The following is a 15,079-nucleotide window of genomic DNA, read 5'->3' on the forward strand; positions in this document are numbered from 1 at the left end:
TCTGACCAAGTGACCTATCTATCCAGAAAACCAGCCAGTCACCAGCGCATTAATTGGTTTAGGACCACCTGATGTAAGTAGCCACTGGGTTGGGGACAGTCTAAGACTAGGTTCACATGAAAATCCGTGCAGCTGCACCACCCGCACAAAGGAATGCGGGTGCCATTAGTTCTAATGGCACGCCGCCCGCACTGGAAAAAGCAACCGTACTGGGAACCGGGCTGCGTTTTCAGAAGAAGTGCAGGGACTTCTTCCCTGCGTGTCACAGAGCACAGGAATCCATTCAAACGAATGGGCTCTTGTGCCCGTGCAAAAAGTGTCCCGCACGGCTGCATATATGTGAACCATAGGTTAGGCTAGGTTCACATATGTGCTGGTGGTGCGGCTGAGGATCCGCACAAAAATCCGTGCAGCCGCACCACCTGCACAGAGGAATGTACTGTACTGGGAACCGAGGTTCCCGTGTGGGCTGCGTTTTCAGAAGAAGAGTAGGGACTTCTTCCCTGCGTGTAACGTGGCACGGGAGTCCATTCAAATGAATGGGCTCTCGTGCCCGCATAAAACGCGGCCAAAAGGCTATGGAAACTGTACGCTGTTTGTTTTTTTTTTTTTTTTAAGACCCAAATTGGTTACATAAAAACAGAGATCAGGAGACATAATACAAATATGAGATTCAGACCTCTGCTGGAAGAGATTTTCCTTAGCAGGCCGGAATTTTTATTTAATGCCACAGCAATAAAAGATAGTTCATGCTTCCAACTACATTAACTTTCCAAGTTGACAAATAAAATTGTTACTTGGTGTCCCAACTGACAGAAAAGGAACCCAGTCATGCATATTCATTTAAAATTAATGTACATGGCAGGGTTCTGGTATGTTGTCTTAATGCATTTGTGCATTTTTTTTGCAGCCACAAGGGGGTTGAAATTGCTAGACAACATAGGTGTTCTTATTTGCCACGTGATTAGAAAAGAGTAGCAAAGTCCACACTGATACCTATTACAATAACTCTGTATATGATCAATGGACTGGCATGCAGGGGTATAGACTCCAGAAATCACAAACAAACTAAGCAACATACACGATGGGCTAACCTGACAGCACAGCATTCAAACACTACCAATACTTGCTCGGAGAGCAAGCAAGGCAATTTCATCTTTTCAGGTTAATATCAATTGACCTTCTTCCTACTGCAGTTAAGCTGAGCCATTTTCTATTTATTCTGGGACAAGCCAAAGCTTATCTGGGTATAGTTGGCATCTTCAACCACTACAGTAAAGTGCACTGAATGCTGTAAGAACAAAGCAGGGTAAAAACTCAAAAAGAACCTAAAAGCAAATATGCAGTGCACACTACAAACACATGATGAAAGGACCTGTTAAAGCGCAGAACAAAAAACATTCAGCTCAAAATAAAATGCGAAAAGCTTGGCTGTACAAGCCTCTGCTTTTCGGGCTGCTCATTAAAATGTAAGGGAAAATGTGTGGATGTTAACAATTGTGTTCGGTCTTAAAATGATTAAACCATTTGTTTCCCAACAGCAAGCGATTCATAAACCACCTCTGAAGAGTGACAACATTAAACCGGACCATTTTTGGGTGCTGTTACACACTGATACTTCCTCGTTTACATACTGATCAGTGAGAGGTGCTGTTCCTCCTCAATGTGGTCAAAGTGGCTAAAGCGGAAACTATTTTTAAACTTGGATAGAGTAGGTAATTGCCAGATAAGGGTTAGAAAGGCAATTATTATACTCTGTCCCTGTTAGGGAGATTTACCCCATTTGTCCTTGTGACCACTGTCACTAATGCATCCAGTTATAGAGTTGTCACTGGAACAGGAGGGAAAATCCTCCAGTAGTGACACTTGCATTCAATTTGAAGGGATTTCCTCTCACTTGCTGGAGAGTCATCAGAACAGGAAATACGTTTTTTTTTTGTTTTTTTTTTAACTACTTGCCAACCAATTACCCGCATATTGCGGGTGAGCAGCAGCTCTTGGCAAAACAATGTAATCATGCGCCCCCTACTCATCGGTCCAGGGAGAGAAGAGAGAACATGGCACCGAGTAAAAGCACCACTACATTTTACATACATACATTAGATTAGCACATTTAACCCTTTGATCGCCCCTATTAACCCTTTGATCGCCCCTATTAACCCTTTGATCACTGTCACCCAGCCAGTGCCATTGGGTGATTAAAGGGTTAACCACTTGCCTACCAGGCACTTATACCCCCTTCTTTACCAGGCCAATTTTCAGCTTTCAGCACTGCCGCACTTTGATTGACAATTGCGCGGTCATGCAACATTGTACCCATATGAAATTTTGATCATTTTTTTCTCACAAATAGAGCTTTCTTTTGGTGGTATTTAATCGCCACTGGGCACTTTACTTTTTGCGCTATAAATAAAAAAAGTGCAAAAAATTTGAAAAAAAAGTTTAGGACTTTTTTTTAGAAATAAGTTTGTTTCTTCTATAAAATTTTTCAAACAGGTATTTTTTCTCCTTCACTGATGTGCGTTGATGAGGCAGCACTGATAGGCGGCACTGATGGGCACTGATAGGCAGCACTAAAGGGCACTGATAGGCAGTACTAATGAGGTGGCACGGATAGGCGGCACTGATAGACAGCACTAACTAGGGGTCACGGATAGGCGGCACTAATATGCAGCACTGATAGGCGGCACTGATAGGTGACACTGATTATGGGTACTGATAGACGGCACTGACTGGCATCACTGCTGGGCACTGACTGGCACATCCCATGGGCACTGACTGGTGGCACTGACTGGCAGCACTGCTGGGCTGCACTGGTGGGCAGAACTGGTGGGTGGGCACAGGTGGGTGGCACTGGTGGGCACAGGTGGGTGGGCACAGGTGGGTGGCACTGCTGGGCACATGTAGGTGGCACTTCTAGGCACAGGTAGGTGGCACTGCAGAGTGGCACAGGTGGGTGCACTGCTGGGCACAGGTGGGTGCACTGCTGGGCACGGGTGGGCGGAGCTAGTGGGCGCACTGCTGGGCGGAACTTGCGGGTGGCACTGCTGGGCACCGATCATCAGGGCACTGATCATCAGTGAAAGATAGTTATTTAGAGGTTATATAATAAATTACCATATCACCCAGTAGATGGCCTCCATTCAGTAGCCAAAAAAGACATGCACAAAAAGGGGGGTTGTGAAAAGAAATTCACAGAGAAAGTGGCTACATTATGAACAGAGTGTGACAATCAGAAAAATTTCCAAAAATTATGCTTTATTACATATACAAGTTTGACATTTGGGCAATCGCCCTGGTTTACCATCACCTCAGTATGAGACAATACACACAGACCTAAAACCATATAAAATGACACCAAGACCGGTCCAAATAATTGTGCAACAAAGACAGTGACTACTAGAGCCTAAAGTCTTTGTAGCACTGGCTCACAGGTGAACACTTCCCACAGGAGGTGTATGCAAAAATTATACCATAGGTATACCAGGTAACATGTTGTAAATATGTAGACATATGCTACTGCCAAAATGGTTATATCCCAAGCAGGGAGTGTCAAAACATTACACTATAGATATAAAATATCACATGTATGCAGTGCAGCATCCCCGCTCTGACAACTGCCGGTTCTCGGCAGTACTTTCCTCACGATCTGACAGCGTGAGGAAAGTGCAGCCGAGAACCGGCACTTGCATTTCCCTGTGATCAGCGTGTCATTGGACACCGCTGATCACGTGGTAAAAGGCCGCTGTGATTGGCCTTTTACCACATCACGTGATGAAAGGGTTAAATGTGCTAATCTAATGCATGCATGTAAAATGTAGTGGTGCTTTTACTCGGTGGCGCTATATAAATAATGTATAATAATAATTAGTACAGTGTCAGCATATAGAATTTTTCACTGATCACTGTATTCCTGCCACTAGTGACATCTGATAGCGCCAGGGTCAGTTAGCGCCCCTCCCAGCCAGGGTCAGCTAGCATTAGATTGCCCGCACACCATCGCACTCACGCTGATCACCGCCATTACTAGTTTAGTGTTTGTACGGATCAGTATGTTGATCATGAACAGAACTATACTAGTGCCTCCTTTGTATAGTGTCCACAAAAACACAGTTAGCAGGATTGGCCCCATTCGCTGCCAGCACTAGCTTTTAGACCCTCCGCTGTTTTTCACGGAAGATTTGTATCAATTGACTGTGGGCCAAGGCAATTTATACGCAAAACAATACATGGCCGGCCGCCCACCCAAATTATGCTCTTTTCAGACAATTCGCATGGAAACCTATCATGGTTTCTGAATTTAAAAAATTATTTTGGGCCTAACCCTCAACATGAGCATTACAGAAAAGAATGAAATGCGGTCATGTTGATCCACAGAGCCAATTCATCGTATGCCTGTTTTCTCTGCTGTTCCATATATGCCCAACATGGACCAGCAATGTACTGGTACGTCGCTGGACTTTGAGTGATTATACCGGGATAATGCCTGCAGCTACAGGTATCATCCTGGTATCTTTTTTTCAGCTGGTGGCCGGCTTTCATGTAAAAACAATCCTGGTGGCCAATTAGCTGCTGAATTGTATTTACGAGCAGCGGGAAGGGACATTCCCTTCCCCTACCCCCTGCTGCCTTCCACAGTTTTCTTGGGCTCTACCGTCCCACAGGGGAATCCGAGAACGCAGTCGGCAGTTCCTCTGGCTGACCATAGAGCTGGTCAGAGACCAGAATGGCTCCAATCATCTCTATAATATAAGAAATCGGAAACTATGAGTATTTCATCACTTCAGAGTCGCAGGATATAAAAAGTGCCATTTGTAAATTGGGAAAGCATGTGATCACACCGATGTTGGTGAAATTAAATAATGTAAGGGCAGAGGTGACATCTAGAGTCTGATAGACCCCAAATTTCTCATAAAAGAATGTATGACAATGCCCATTGAAATTATAGGGGATATTTGCATTCCCTGTGATCAAAAAAAATAAAAAATATGAAAAGGGACAGTGTAAAATTAATTAAAAAAATCAAAATAACTGCAAAAAAAAAAAAAAAAAAACACCCTTGCCCCCCAGCGTGCGCAAGCGTTGACCCCGTGCCGGTATGTAAACAGTGGTTGCACCATGCATGTGAGGTATCGATAATAAAAATGTATGTACTTTGTTACCATTGCACGGGCATTGACAATTGTAATGCTGTTTGGTATTTACTCAGCGTATCATCATCTTTATCAAACAATTGGGCAATATATTGTGTTTTTATGCATTAAAATTCTAAAAAGTGTATTTCTCGCAAAAGATGTGTTTGAAATATCACTGCGCAAATATTGTGTGACGTAAAAAATTTCAACACCCACCATTTTATTCTCTAGAGCCTCTGCTTTAAAAAAATATATAATGTTTGGGGGTTCAAAGTCATTTTTCTAGCAAAAAAAATTTTTCATGTTAACAAAAAGTGTCAGAAAAGGCTTGGTCTTCAAGAGTGGGTGATGTGTGGCATAGGCGTCTAATGTTGGCCCTGAAATGCCAGGATAATAGGAGCAACCCCTACAAATGACCCCTTTTTGTAAAGTAGACACTCCAAGGTATATGCTAACAGGTATTGTGAGTGTTTTGCAGATCTAATTTGTTGCCACGTGTTTTTGGAAAATGAAGAAAGACAAAAAATGTATTTTTTCTTTTTCAAAACCCTTGGACAAAAATGATATCTGTAAGATACTCACCATGCCTCTTATTAAATTCCTTGGGGTGTCTACTTTCTAAAAAGGGGTCATTTGGGAGGGTGTTTGTACTATCCTGTCATTTTAGAGCCTCTGAAACTGTGATAGGTAGTGGGAAAGTGATATGAGGAAATATGCCCTTTGAAAGCCTGGAGGTGGTCATTGGATTTTGGGGGCTTGTATGTAGCTAGGCTGCCAAAAAGTCTCTCACATGTGGTATCCCCATACTCTGGAGAAGTAGAAGAATGTGTTTTGGGGTGTTATTCCACATATACCCATGGCATGCATGAACAATATATCATTAAACAAACCTTGTGTAAAAAAAAAAAATTGTCATATTCAAAAAATTTGTGGCAAAAAATAAAATGTTCCATGGACTCAACATGCCTCTGTAAAATCCATGGGATGTCTGCTTTCCAAAAAGGGGTCATTTGGGGGGATTGTATTTGCCTGGCATTTTGGCACCTCAAGAAATGTGATAGGCAGTCAGAAAGGAATAGCTACGTAAATTCCAATATATATACCATAGTTAGTAGACGCTATAACTTTCACACAAACCAATTAATATAAAGACATGTAGAAGAATACATTTTAGCCTAAATTTATGACTGAGTTTATTAGCTATATTTTATAACCAAAACTGAAAAATATTGTGTTTTTTAAAAAAAATGTCGGTCTTTTTTTGTTTATAGTGCAAAAAATAAAAACCGCAGACTGATCAAATAGCACCAAAAGAAAGCTCTATTTGCATGAAAAAAAGGACATCAATTCTGTTTGGGTACAGCATTGCACAACTGCGCAATTACCTGTTGAAATAGGGCACTGACGAACAGCAAAAAATGGCCTGGTAAGGAAGGGAGGCAAATCCTCAGGAGTGCAAGTGGTTAATTTCACCGATTAGAAACTAATTAACAAGATTTGTGGAAACACCATAAAAAGTACTGCCAGGAAGCTTACCACTGTCTGCTGATTTTTCTTGTTAAACTGCTTGTCAGGCACTAAGAAATCACTTTCATAGAAAGCATGAAGCAGAAGGTATTCGTTTCGTTCGGAGCGGCCACCCATCAATGTCCTTGACTATGTAAGAGAAAATAAACATGTTGGGACTTTCTGAACGATTACTTCAAAAAATGTTTGGCAAGGTCTGAACATACCCCCCCCAAGAAAAACAAAATACACAAACTAAAAATAGGGAAACCATTTGAAATACAAAAGGAAAAATTACACAGTTGGGCAGACATGTAAAAGTATAGTAGCAATACAGCCAATATGTTAGCAATACCAGCTTTCTAAACATTATAAAAAGTAATAATAGATTCAAACACCACATGATCAGCAATGTCACTGACCAACAAAAAAAAAAAAAAAAAAAAGACAGCTCAATACACATTTAGGCAAAAGCAATATTTTTTCTTTTGGAAACTTGTGCCAACCAATTCACAAGGTAAAAGCCGGAGATGAGCAAAAGGAGGGAAAAAAAAGGCATTTACTTGTTTCAGGGAACAAGTTTTGGAATGGAATAGCACACAAAATGACATTTTCCTTTTAAACCAGCTCAACATGATTTTGGAAAGATGAATACGCTGACAAGACACATCATCTCTGTCAACGGAGTCAGTTTGTTACAGTTGCTTGATTCAGTAAGAGCGACATGCTATGAAACTAGATCATTTCTAGTCATTAGAAATTTCAAGCTGAATTTGATGCACTCACTGGAAAGAGGAAACTTATATGGATTAAAAAAGGAAAAAAAAAAAAAAAAAAACACTTCACTAGAGTGAAAGACAAGACACACTTTTAGGTTCTTCTGTAGAGGTACACTGTGCAAAGGGATTGTGGATGTTTGGTGGGGAAAAACAAATTGAATTATACATTTTTAGGGTACATATATAAACACTGTAGTTTTGCTTTTATTTCTGCTTACACCAAGTTCTGTTTAGCAAGTTTTACTGCTTTCCATTCTGCCCGGATTCCTGTTCCATTTTCCTAAAGGCTAACTTCACCTTTCTATCCATGTTTTTACATCTATATTTAGAGTGTAACATGGTGCATTTCAACCTTAATTCACTGATCATGGTGCGTTACACCCTTAATTCACTGGTTCAATGCCTTGCAGGCACCTTTGTAAAAAAAAAAAAAAAAAAAATAGTAAAATAATGATAATTGCACCTTTTTAGTGCAAATATAGGTGCATTTATTTACTCATTTGCGAAAGGGAAAAAAACTTTAGCAACTCTTCCTACCACAGTGTACAATCAAGCAATGTTTGCCACTGGCTCAAGGGCGGTTTTGAAATGATGTTTGGCAGTTCAGTGTACCTGCAGTTTTCATGTGGTCGGAGGGGCACTCAGCAGACAGCTTGTCTATTCACAACATAGGTCCTGTGTGCTGTGATACTGACAAATGCAGGAGGATTTTATCTAAAATCAGTACTTTAAAAAGGGGCGTACAGAAAAAGAAGACTTATGCAGGAGGATTGGTTTCATTTCTGTGTATCACCTGAGGCTATTCACTTCAATGGGTATATGCGAGGGTTTACAACCACTAAGTTTTTTGAGGAAAATTGTGTAAATGTTATGCGCTGAATGTTTGTTGGGAAATTTCTTGAGATTTCAAGAACATGCTACATACCATAATGTGCATTTCACTAAAAAATGTGGGAAATTCCATTGTCTGAAACTCTTAAAAAAAAAAAAAAAAAAGCGGGAATCAAAAGCACAGAAAATTGTTACCAAGTGCAACACTGCAGGCAAAGGGGAGGGCAAGATATAAATCTGAGTACTCCTTTATACCATCTGAAATGATAAATGGCAAAGACATTCAACAAACTTTGTAAGGTGGAAAGATCACTGAAATCGTTCTGCATATTTAGTTGCACTGTAAAGAAGAACCCAAGGCATAACCAACAGGTCCTAAAAGAATACAAGGTTATACATTCTATTTTGGGGACTAAAATAGAAAGAACTACTGGAAGAAAGAAGTGCTTCCTCTTTTCCAAGTGGCCAGGCACCCTGATCTAGGGCCATAGCTCTACATTTTCATATACACCAATTAAGAAATTTAAATAGCAAGGTTGAGGGATCTGATGTTGACTACATATAGGGTATTCGGAAAAGCACGCATGTTTATTTCAAATTGCAAACCCTCGAGCAAAATCCAACATCTTCAAAATCCTTACCAGAACGTTTCCTGCAATATTGGTGATCTGGAGCGCCAAGGGCAGAACGCTCAGCTCGCACATGATCTGCAAAATGAATTTGGCATCCATCCAGGTGTTTTCCAACATGTGGAGAAGCTGTGAAGACTCACTGCAGGGACAACATCACATTAGTATATTGAATATTTTCAGACACATTCAGTGCAAATAAATTACATTTGTATACATTTTATGCAACTAGAATTTTAGAATAAAGAACAGATGAAAACAAATATAACACAACTGAGAGAATTATGGTAGAGAAAGGGTTATAAAATTTTATAATCTGACCAACTAACCAAGCATAACACAAACTGCTTACGATTAGACATCTATCACTTAGTAGCTAACTTAACCAACTATTCTTGTTACCAAAGCATGCAATGACATAGGTTCCCAGCTCACTTGAAAATGGATGTTTTTACCAAGTGCAATTTAGAAAAAGTTTGTAATCCTTAAACCTAAAAAAGTGCATTCCACTCAGAACTCATTTCAGTTTAAGGAAGAGCGTAACTAAAAATATCTCCTACTATATGGAGCAATAAAAAATTTGCGTCATTACCCCTCCCCAAAGCAAACACCCTTTACTCCCATTCTTCTTCTTTGAAATGGCAAACTTAATTCTTTTCAAGTGCAATTAGAGAGTAGACAATCCCATTAGGGGAGATAGTAGTTTTTTCCTTTTAAGTCAAAAGGGAGGTATACTGGATAGATACCAGGGTCTCTAGGGGTATAAACTTTGAGTGGGATGTTACACGTTTTTAAAAGTTGTACATATTACCATGAAATACTGTACAAATACAGGATTTCAGGATACATTTAAAAAAAAAAATCCCTCTGATGAAGTGACGCAATCACCAACTGGAAAGACTCCATCCTGACTTTTTGGTAACTTGTTCAGCCCCTTGAGGCCAGACGTCTTTGCTTACTTGGGAACCATGCAACAGGTTGGCGTAAAAGTCTTGAGACCTCTCCTCTATCGGTACAGGTGCAATGGCCCCTTGGAACAGTAGTTTTTCCAGAACTGCAAAGAAAAATGCTCTTTGTGGATCTGAAGACACACAAGAGCAAAAAGTGTACAGCAGGAAAGCAGAGGAATTCAAGCTATTCTGGACACCATGCTGCGGACCCAGTTGTCTGAGATCTCCTGATTTCAAGTGGCTGCAAGGGCCTTTAGGCATCCTCTCCACCCAAGCAGGTAGAAGTGTGCCTTCACTGAGAGAATTTGCCTCCAGGACTGGAGGGCTTTGGGTTCGAGTTTTACCAAACTGGACTGTATGCTCTTTATTTCGAGTATGAGGCTCGTTGCTTCTGAAAGGAATTCCTCTTGGACTCTGACGGATTTACTGGCTTATGATTTGTAAACTTTGCCTTCTTAAGAGAATACATTTCCCAAAAGTCACCTTCTAGATGTAAGCATCCAAGGATGGTACAAGTAGGCGTCCACCCTCAAAGAGCAGTCTCTTAATGTGTTTATTGTAGAGACATTCCACTAACCAACACTTAAAAGAATCCTTCTCCTGTGTATAGACATAATGCCAACTTGTGAAAGCTGCCTTATGGAATCCACCAAGGTATTAAAACAGAGGCTCAGGGCTATTGGAACATCTTCCAGTAGATCAGATTCTCTGGAACAGATCATCTGCTTTGCCTAGGCCTTAAGGGCAAAATCCTACAGTAGCCACCAGCGGCTGCAGAGAAGCTCCCACAGGAGAGAATGACCACCAAGGTCTAATTCAAATAGGAAAAAGTCAACAGATGGCAAACCCCATTTCTTGTAGAATTCATTCTCCATGGGCTACTGGTGAACATATCATTTTGGTGGATGAAAACTAACTCCACATCATTTCCTGCAAGTGAGGGTACACTGGAAAGGGCTTTGTACAGGTACAGTCTAGTGCGGGTGTCGGCAACCCGCGGCTCCGGAGCCGCATGCGGCTCTTTTTCACCTTTCCTGCGGCTCCGGAGCACACTGCCCACCAGGTGACAGGCAATAGGGTCGGCAAGCCGCGGCTCTTTTAATGCAGCTCTTCTGTGTGCCGGGCGCCCGCTGGCAAACATTGGCTGTCAGGATGTAGGCGGGGCAGCGTGACGAACTCCTCTCCTCTCACAGTCCGCCCTGAAGACCAGAACGGCGCGGGAACACAGCGAGAGGAACGCGCGGAGCAAAGGTAAGTGAATTGACACAATATGGGGAATTAATTACTATAGGGGGGATGAATTACTATGGGGGATGAATTACTATGTGGGGGATGAATTACTATATGGGGGATGAATTACTATATGGGGGATGAATTACTAGGGGGGATGAATTACTAGGGGGGATGAATTACTATAGGGGGGATGAATTACTATGGGGGATGAATTGCTATATGGGGGATGAATTACTATGGGGGATGAATTGCTATATGGGGGATGAATTGCTATATTGGGGATGAATTACTATAGGGGGGATGAATTACTATAAGGGGGATGAATTACTATAAGGGGGATGAATTACTATGGGGGATGAATTACTATGGGGGATGAATTACTATATGGGGGATGAATTACTATGGGGGATGAATTACTATATGGGGGATGAATTACTATGGGGGATGAATTACTATATGGGGGATGAATTACTATATGGGGGATGAATTACTATATGGGGGATGTATTTTCAGTTTTAAAAATGTTTCTCTCAAAATAAATTTCAATCGTGGTTTTGGCGAGATTTGGCTCAGTTGAAAAAAAAGGTTGCCCACCACTGACCATAATCACTGATTGTGATTATGACGATACACTGTGGCCCTGATTAACCCTTTGCTTACTGGGCCCTTAAACCCCCTTCATGACCAGAGCGCTTTTTGCAATATATGCAGTGTCGGATTTGTTTTAAATGTTGCAATGGTTTTGCGGCTCCCAGTCTTTTTTTCCCTCTCGGAAACGGGTCCAAGTGGCTCTTTATGTCTTAAAGGTTGCAGACCCCTGGTCTAGTGGGACACATTTGCCAGGAAGCCTACCGTGGCCTTCTGTGTCTAAGACAACCCTGGACCCCAAGATTCCTCCTGGGAAGATGATTTCCAGATGATTTTGGATTTTCACTTCCTCCTCCTCCTCCAAAGGAATTTCCTCCAAATGTCTCAATTCTCCCTCCCACAAAAGGGCAAGAGGGAAAGAAGAGCGAAAACTACTGATAGCTGATTTTGCAGTGCAGAAGGGGTTGCAGAGAATTCCTCCCTCAAAGGAAGAGGACTGCGCCCCTGAAACAGTGGAGATACCAGATAAGGGCAGGAATTCATAGCCAATCTGACCCATAGGGGAGCCACTGCAGGGAAAACTTTGCTGGGGGACCTCCCCACCTGATGAAGGAACCCAGGAGCCTCCATTAACCTCTTCCCCACCTCTCTGCCTGTGAGAAGCAATGGCTTGCTGAGGGACTATAGGCCTCTAATCCAGCAGGATACAGCCATTCAGCTGAAAGAATTGACTGCCTATACCAAAACACTAAAGTACAACACCCCCCAAAAATACATGTGGCCCTGTACTCGCTGTGCCATGACGGACAGAAATCAGCTCTGTTAGCAGTTATTGAAAACAGGATGGCTCAGCCATCAGGCAGGGTTCTGTTGGGCAGTGTGGGCAATGATTCCTTATAGAGGTGAATGAGAGACAAAATGCCTGACTGGGCCCCACAGGGCCTTCAGGAGCTTAACTCCTCTGCAGGAGGATCACTGCCCTGGACCTGTAGCGTATCCTGCCAGCAGGCTCACTGGGTACTGTATATGTTGGAGGTTGTTGCCCGCACAATCCAGAGCTTAACAAAAGACATTAGAGGCCTTCTCCACTCTTGCATGTGGGCACTTTTGGCCTCGTGGCTACAATGACCAGTCCAGATAGGGCCTACTTTTACCCAGAACTTAGGAACAAGAATGGAGACGTAGAAACAAAGCCCAAAAATACCAATTATCAGAGAGACTCAAAAAGGCATCCATCAACTTCAGACACTAGCACAAACCTAAGGTTTAGCAGAGATGGGAAGGGTACCTGCCTTATAATAGCCAGTGTCTTATTCACCTAAAGATGGTTAACATAACCCATGTAGTAATGGCTAAAATTATCAACTCCTCTGTGTTCTGTGATGTCCAATTAAGAAAAAAGACATTCTGAAATTGGGAGTAAGCCAGGAGCAATAGAAGGCAATTTTTCAGTTAATGTATACTTTGCATACCACAATTTAAGGTCACTTTAAAAATAAAAGTGCCTTGTCTATTGCTCAGTCTACTCCAATTCTGTTTTTTTTTTTTTTTTTTGGTGCTGTGTTCCAACTTTCTGTTAGAGAGTGGCTGCATACAGTCATGGCCGAAATTGTTGGCACCCTTGATATTTTTCCTGAAAATCAAGTATTTCACACAAAAAAGGTATTGCATTAACACATGTTTTGCTATACACATGTTTATTCCCTTTGTATGTATTGGAACAAATATAAAACAGAGGCAGAAAAGCAAATATGACATAATGTCACACAAAACCCCAAAAATGGGCTGGACAAAAGTATTGGCACCCTTAACTTAATATTTGGTTGCACACCCTTTGGAAAACATAACTGAAATCAGTCGCTTCCTATAACCATCAATAAGCTTCTGACACCTCTCACCCGGAATTTTGGACCACTCTTCCTTTGCAAACAGCTCCAGGTCTCTCTTATTGGAAGGACACCTTTTCCCAACAGCAATTTTAAGATCTCTCCACAGGTGTTCAATGGGATTTAGATCTGGGCTCATTGCTGGCCACTTCAGAACTCTCCAGCGCTTCTTTGCCATCCATTTCTGAGTGCTTTTTGACGTATGTTTGGGGTCATTGTCCTGCTGGAAGACCCAGGATCTTGGACGCAAACCCAGCTTTCTGACACTGGGCCCTACAGTGCGACCCAAAATCCTTTGGTAATCCTCAGATTTCATGATGCCTTGCACACAGTCAAGGCACCCAGTGCCAGAGGCAGCAAAACAACCCCAAAACATCATTGAACCTCCACCATATTTTACCGTAGGTACTGTGTTTTGTTCTTTGTAGGCCTCATTCCGTTTTCGGTAAACAGTAGAATGATGTGCTTTACCGAAAAGCTCTATCTTGGTCTCATCTGTCCACAAGACGTTTTCCCAGAAGGCTTTTGGCTTACTCAAGTACATTTTGGCAAACTGTAGTCTTGCTTTTTTATGTCTCTGTGTCAGCAGTGGGGTCCTCCTGGGTCTCCTGCCATAGCGTTTCATTTCATTTAAATGTCGACGGATAGTTCGCGCTGACACTGATGCTCCCTGAGCCTGCAGGACAGCTTGAATGTCTTTGGAACATGTTTGGGGCTGCTTATCCACCATCCGGACTATTCTGCGTTGCAATCTTTCATCAATTTTCCTCATCCGTCCACGACCAGGGAGATTAGCTACAGTGCCATGGGTTGCAAACTTCTTGATAATGTTGCGCACTGTGGACAAAGGCAAATCTAGTTCTCTGGAGATGGACTTGTAACCTTGAGATTGTTGATATTTTGCCACAATTTTGGTTCTCAGGTCCTCAGACAGTTCTCGTCTCCTCTTTCTGTTGTCCATGCTTAGTGTGGCACAGACAGACACACAATGCAAAGGTTAAGTGAACGTCTCTCCTTTTTATCTGCTTTCAGGTGTGATTTCTATATTGCCCACACCTGTTACTTGCCCCAGGTGAGTTTACAGGAGCATCACATGCTTGTAACATTCTTATTTATCCGCAGTTGTGAAAGGGTGCCAATACTTTTGTCCAGCCCATTTTTGGAGGTTTGTGTGACATTATGTCGAATTTGCTTTCTTTCCTCCCTTTTTTTGTTTTGTCCCAATACACACAAAGGGAATAAACATGTGTATAGCAAAACATGTGTTAATGCAATACGTTTCGTGAGAAATACATGATTTCCTGGAGAAATATCAAGGGTGCCAACAATTTCGGCCATGACTGTATGTATATGTCCTCCATGGTAAGCTGTATGTAGGAACATTGCCATCCTTTCTTTCTTGCTCCCAAGATGAACTGTGGGATTTGTAGTATGCATAGGACAGTGTATATGACAACTAACATGCACCGCTCATTACAAATGAATGGGAGTATGAAAAGGAGAGGTTCAAGAGCTCACAGAGTTTACAAGGAGGCAGAAAAA

At 41.9% G+C, this 15,079-nt stretch overlaps 1 protein-coding gene across 2 annotated transcripts in view; it reads right to left on the reverse strand.

Annotated features, from left to right (window-relative positions):
- Nucleotides 1-15,079, reverse strand: part of POLA1 (DNA polymerase alpha 1, catalytic subunit) — a 472,294-nt gene that overhangs the window by 355,762 nt on the left and 101,453 nt on the right. For both annotated transcript variants that reach the window (XM_089673893.1, XM_089673892.1), the window contains 2 exons: nucleotides 8,893-9,022; nucleotides 6,672-6,791 (listed from right to left, as the gene is read on the reverse strand). In XM_089673893.1, coding sequence (XP_089530019.1) covers nucleotides 6,672-6,791; nucleotides 8,893-9,022 — 250 coding nt within the window. The remainder of the gene's footprint in view (nucleotides 1-6,671; nucleotides 6,792-8,892; nucleotides 9,023-15,079) is intronic.

The sequence above is a fragment of the Staurois parvus genome, unplaced genomic scaffold (genome assembly GCF_062004578.1).
Source record: "Staurois parvus isolate SC_StPar_1 unplaced genomic scaffold, SC_StPar_1.0 ptg000145l, whole genome shotgun sequence".
Taxonomy (NCBI): domain Eukaryota; kingdom Metazoa; phylum Chordata; class Amphibia; order Anura; family Ranidae; genus Staurois; species Staurois parvus.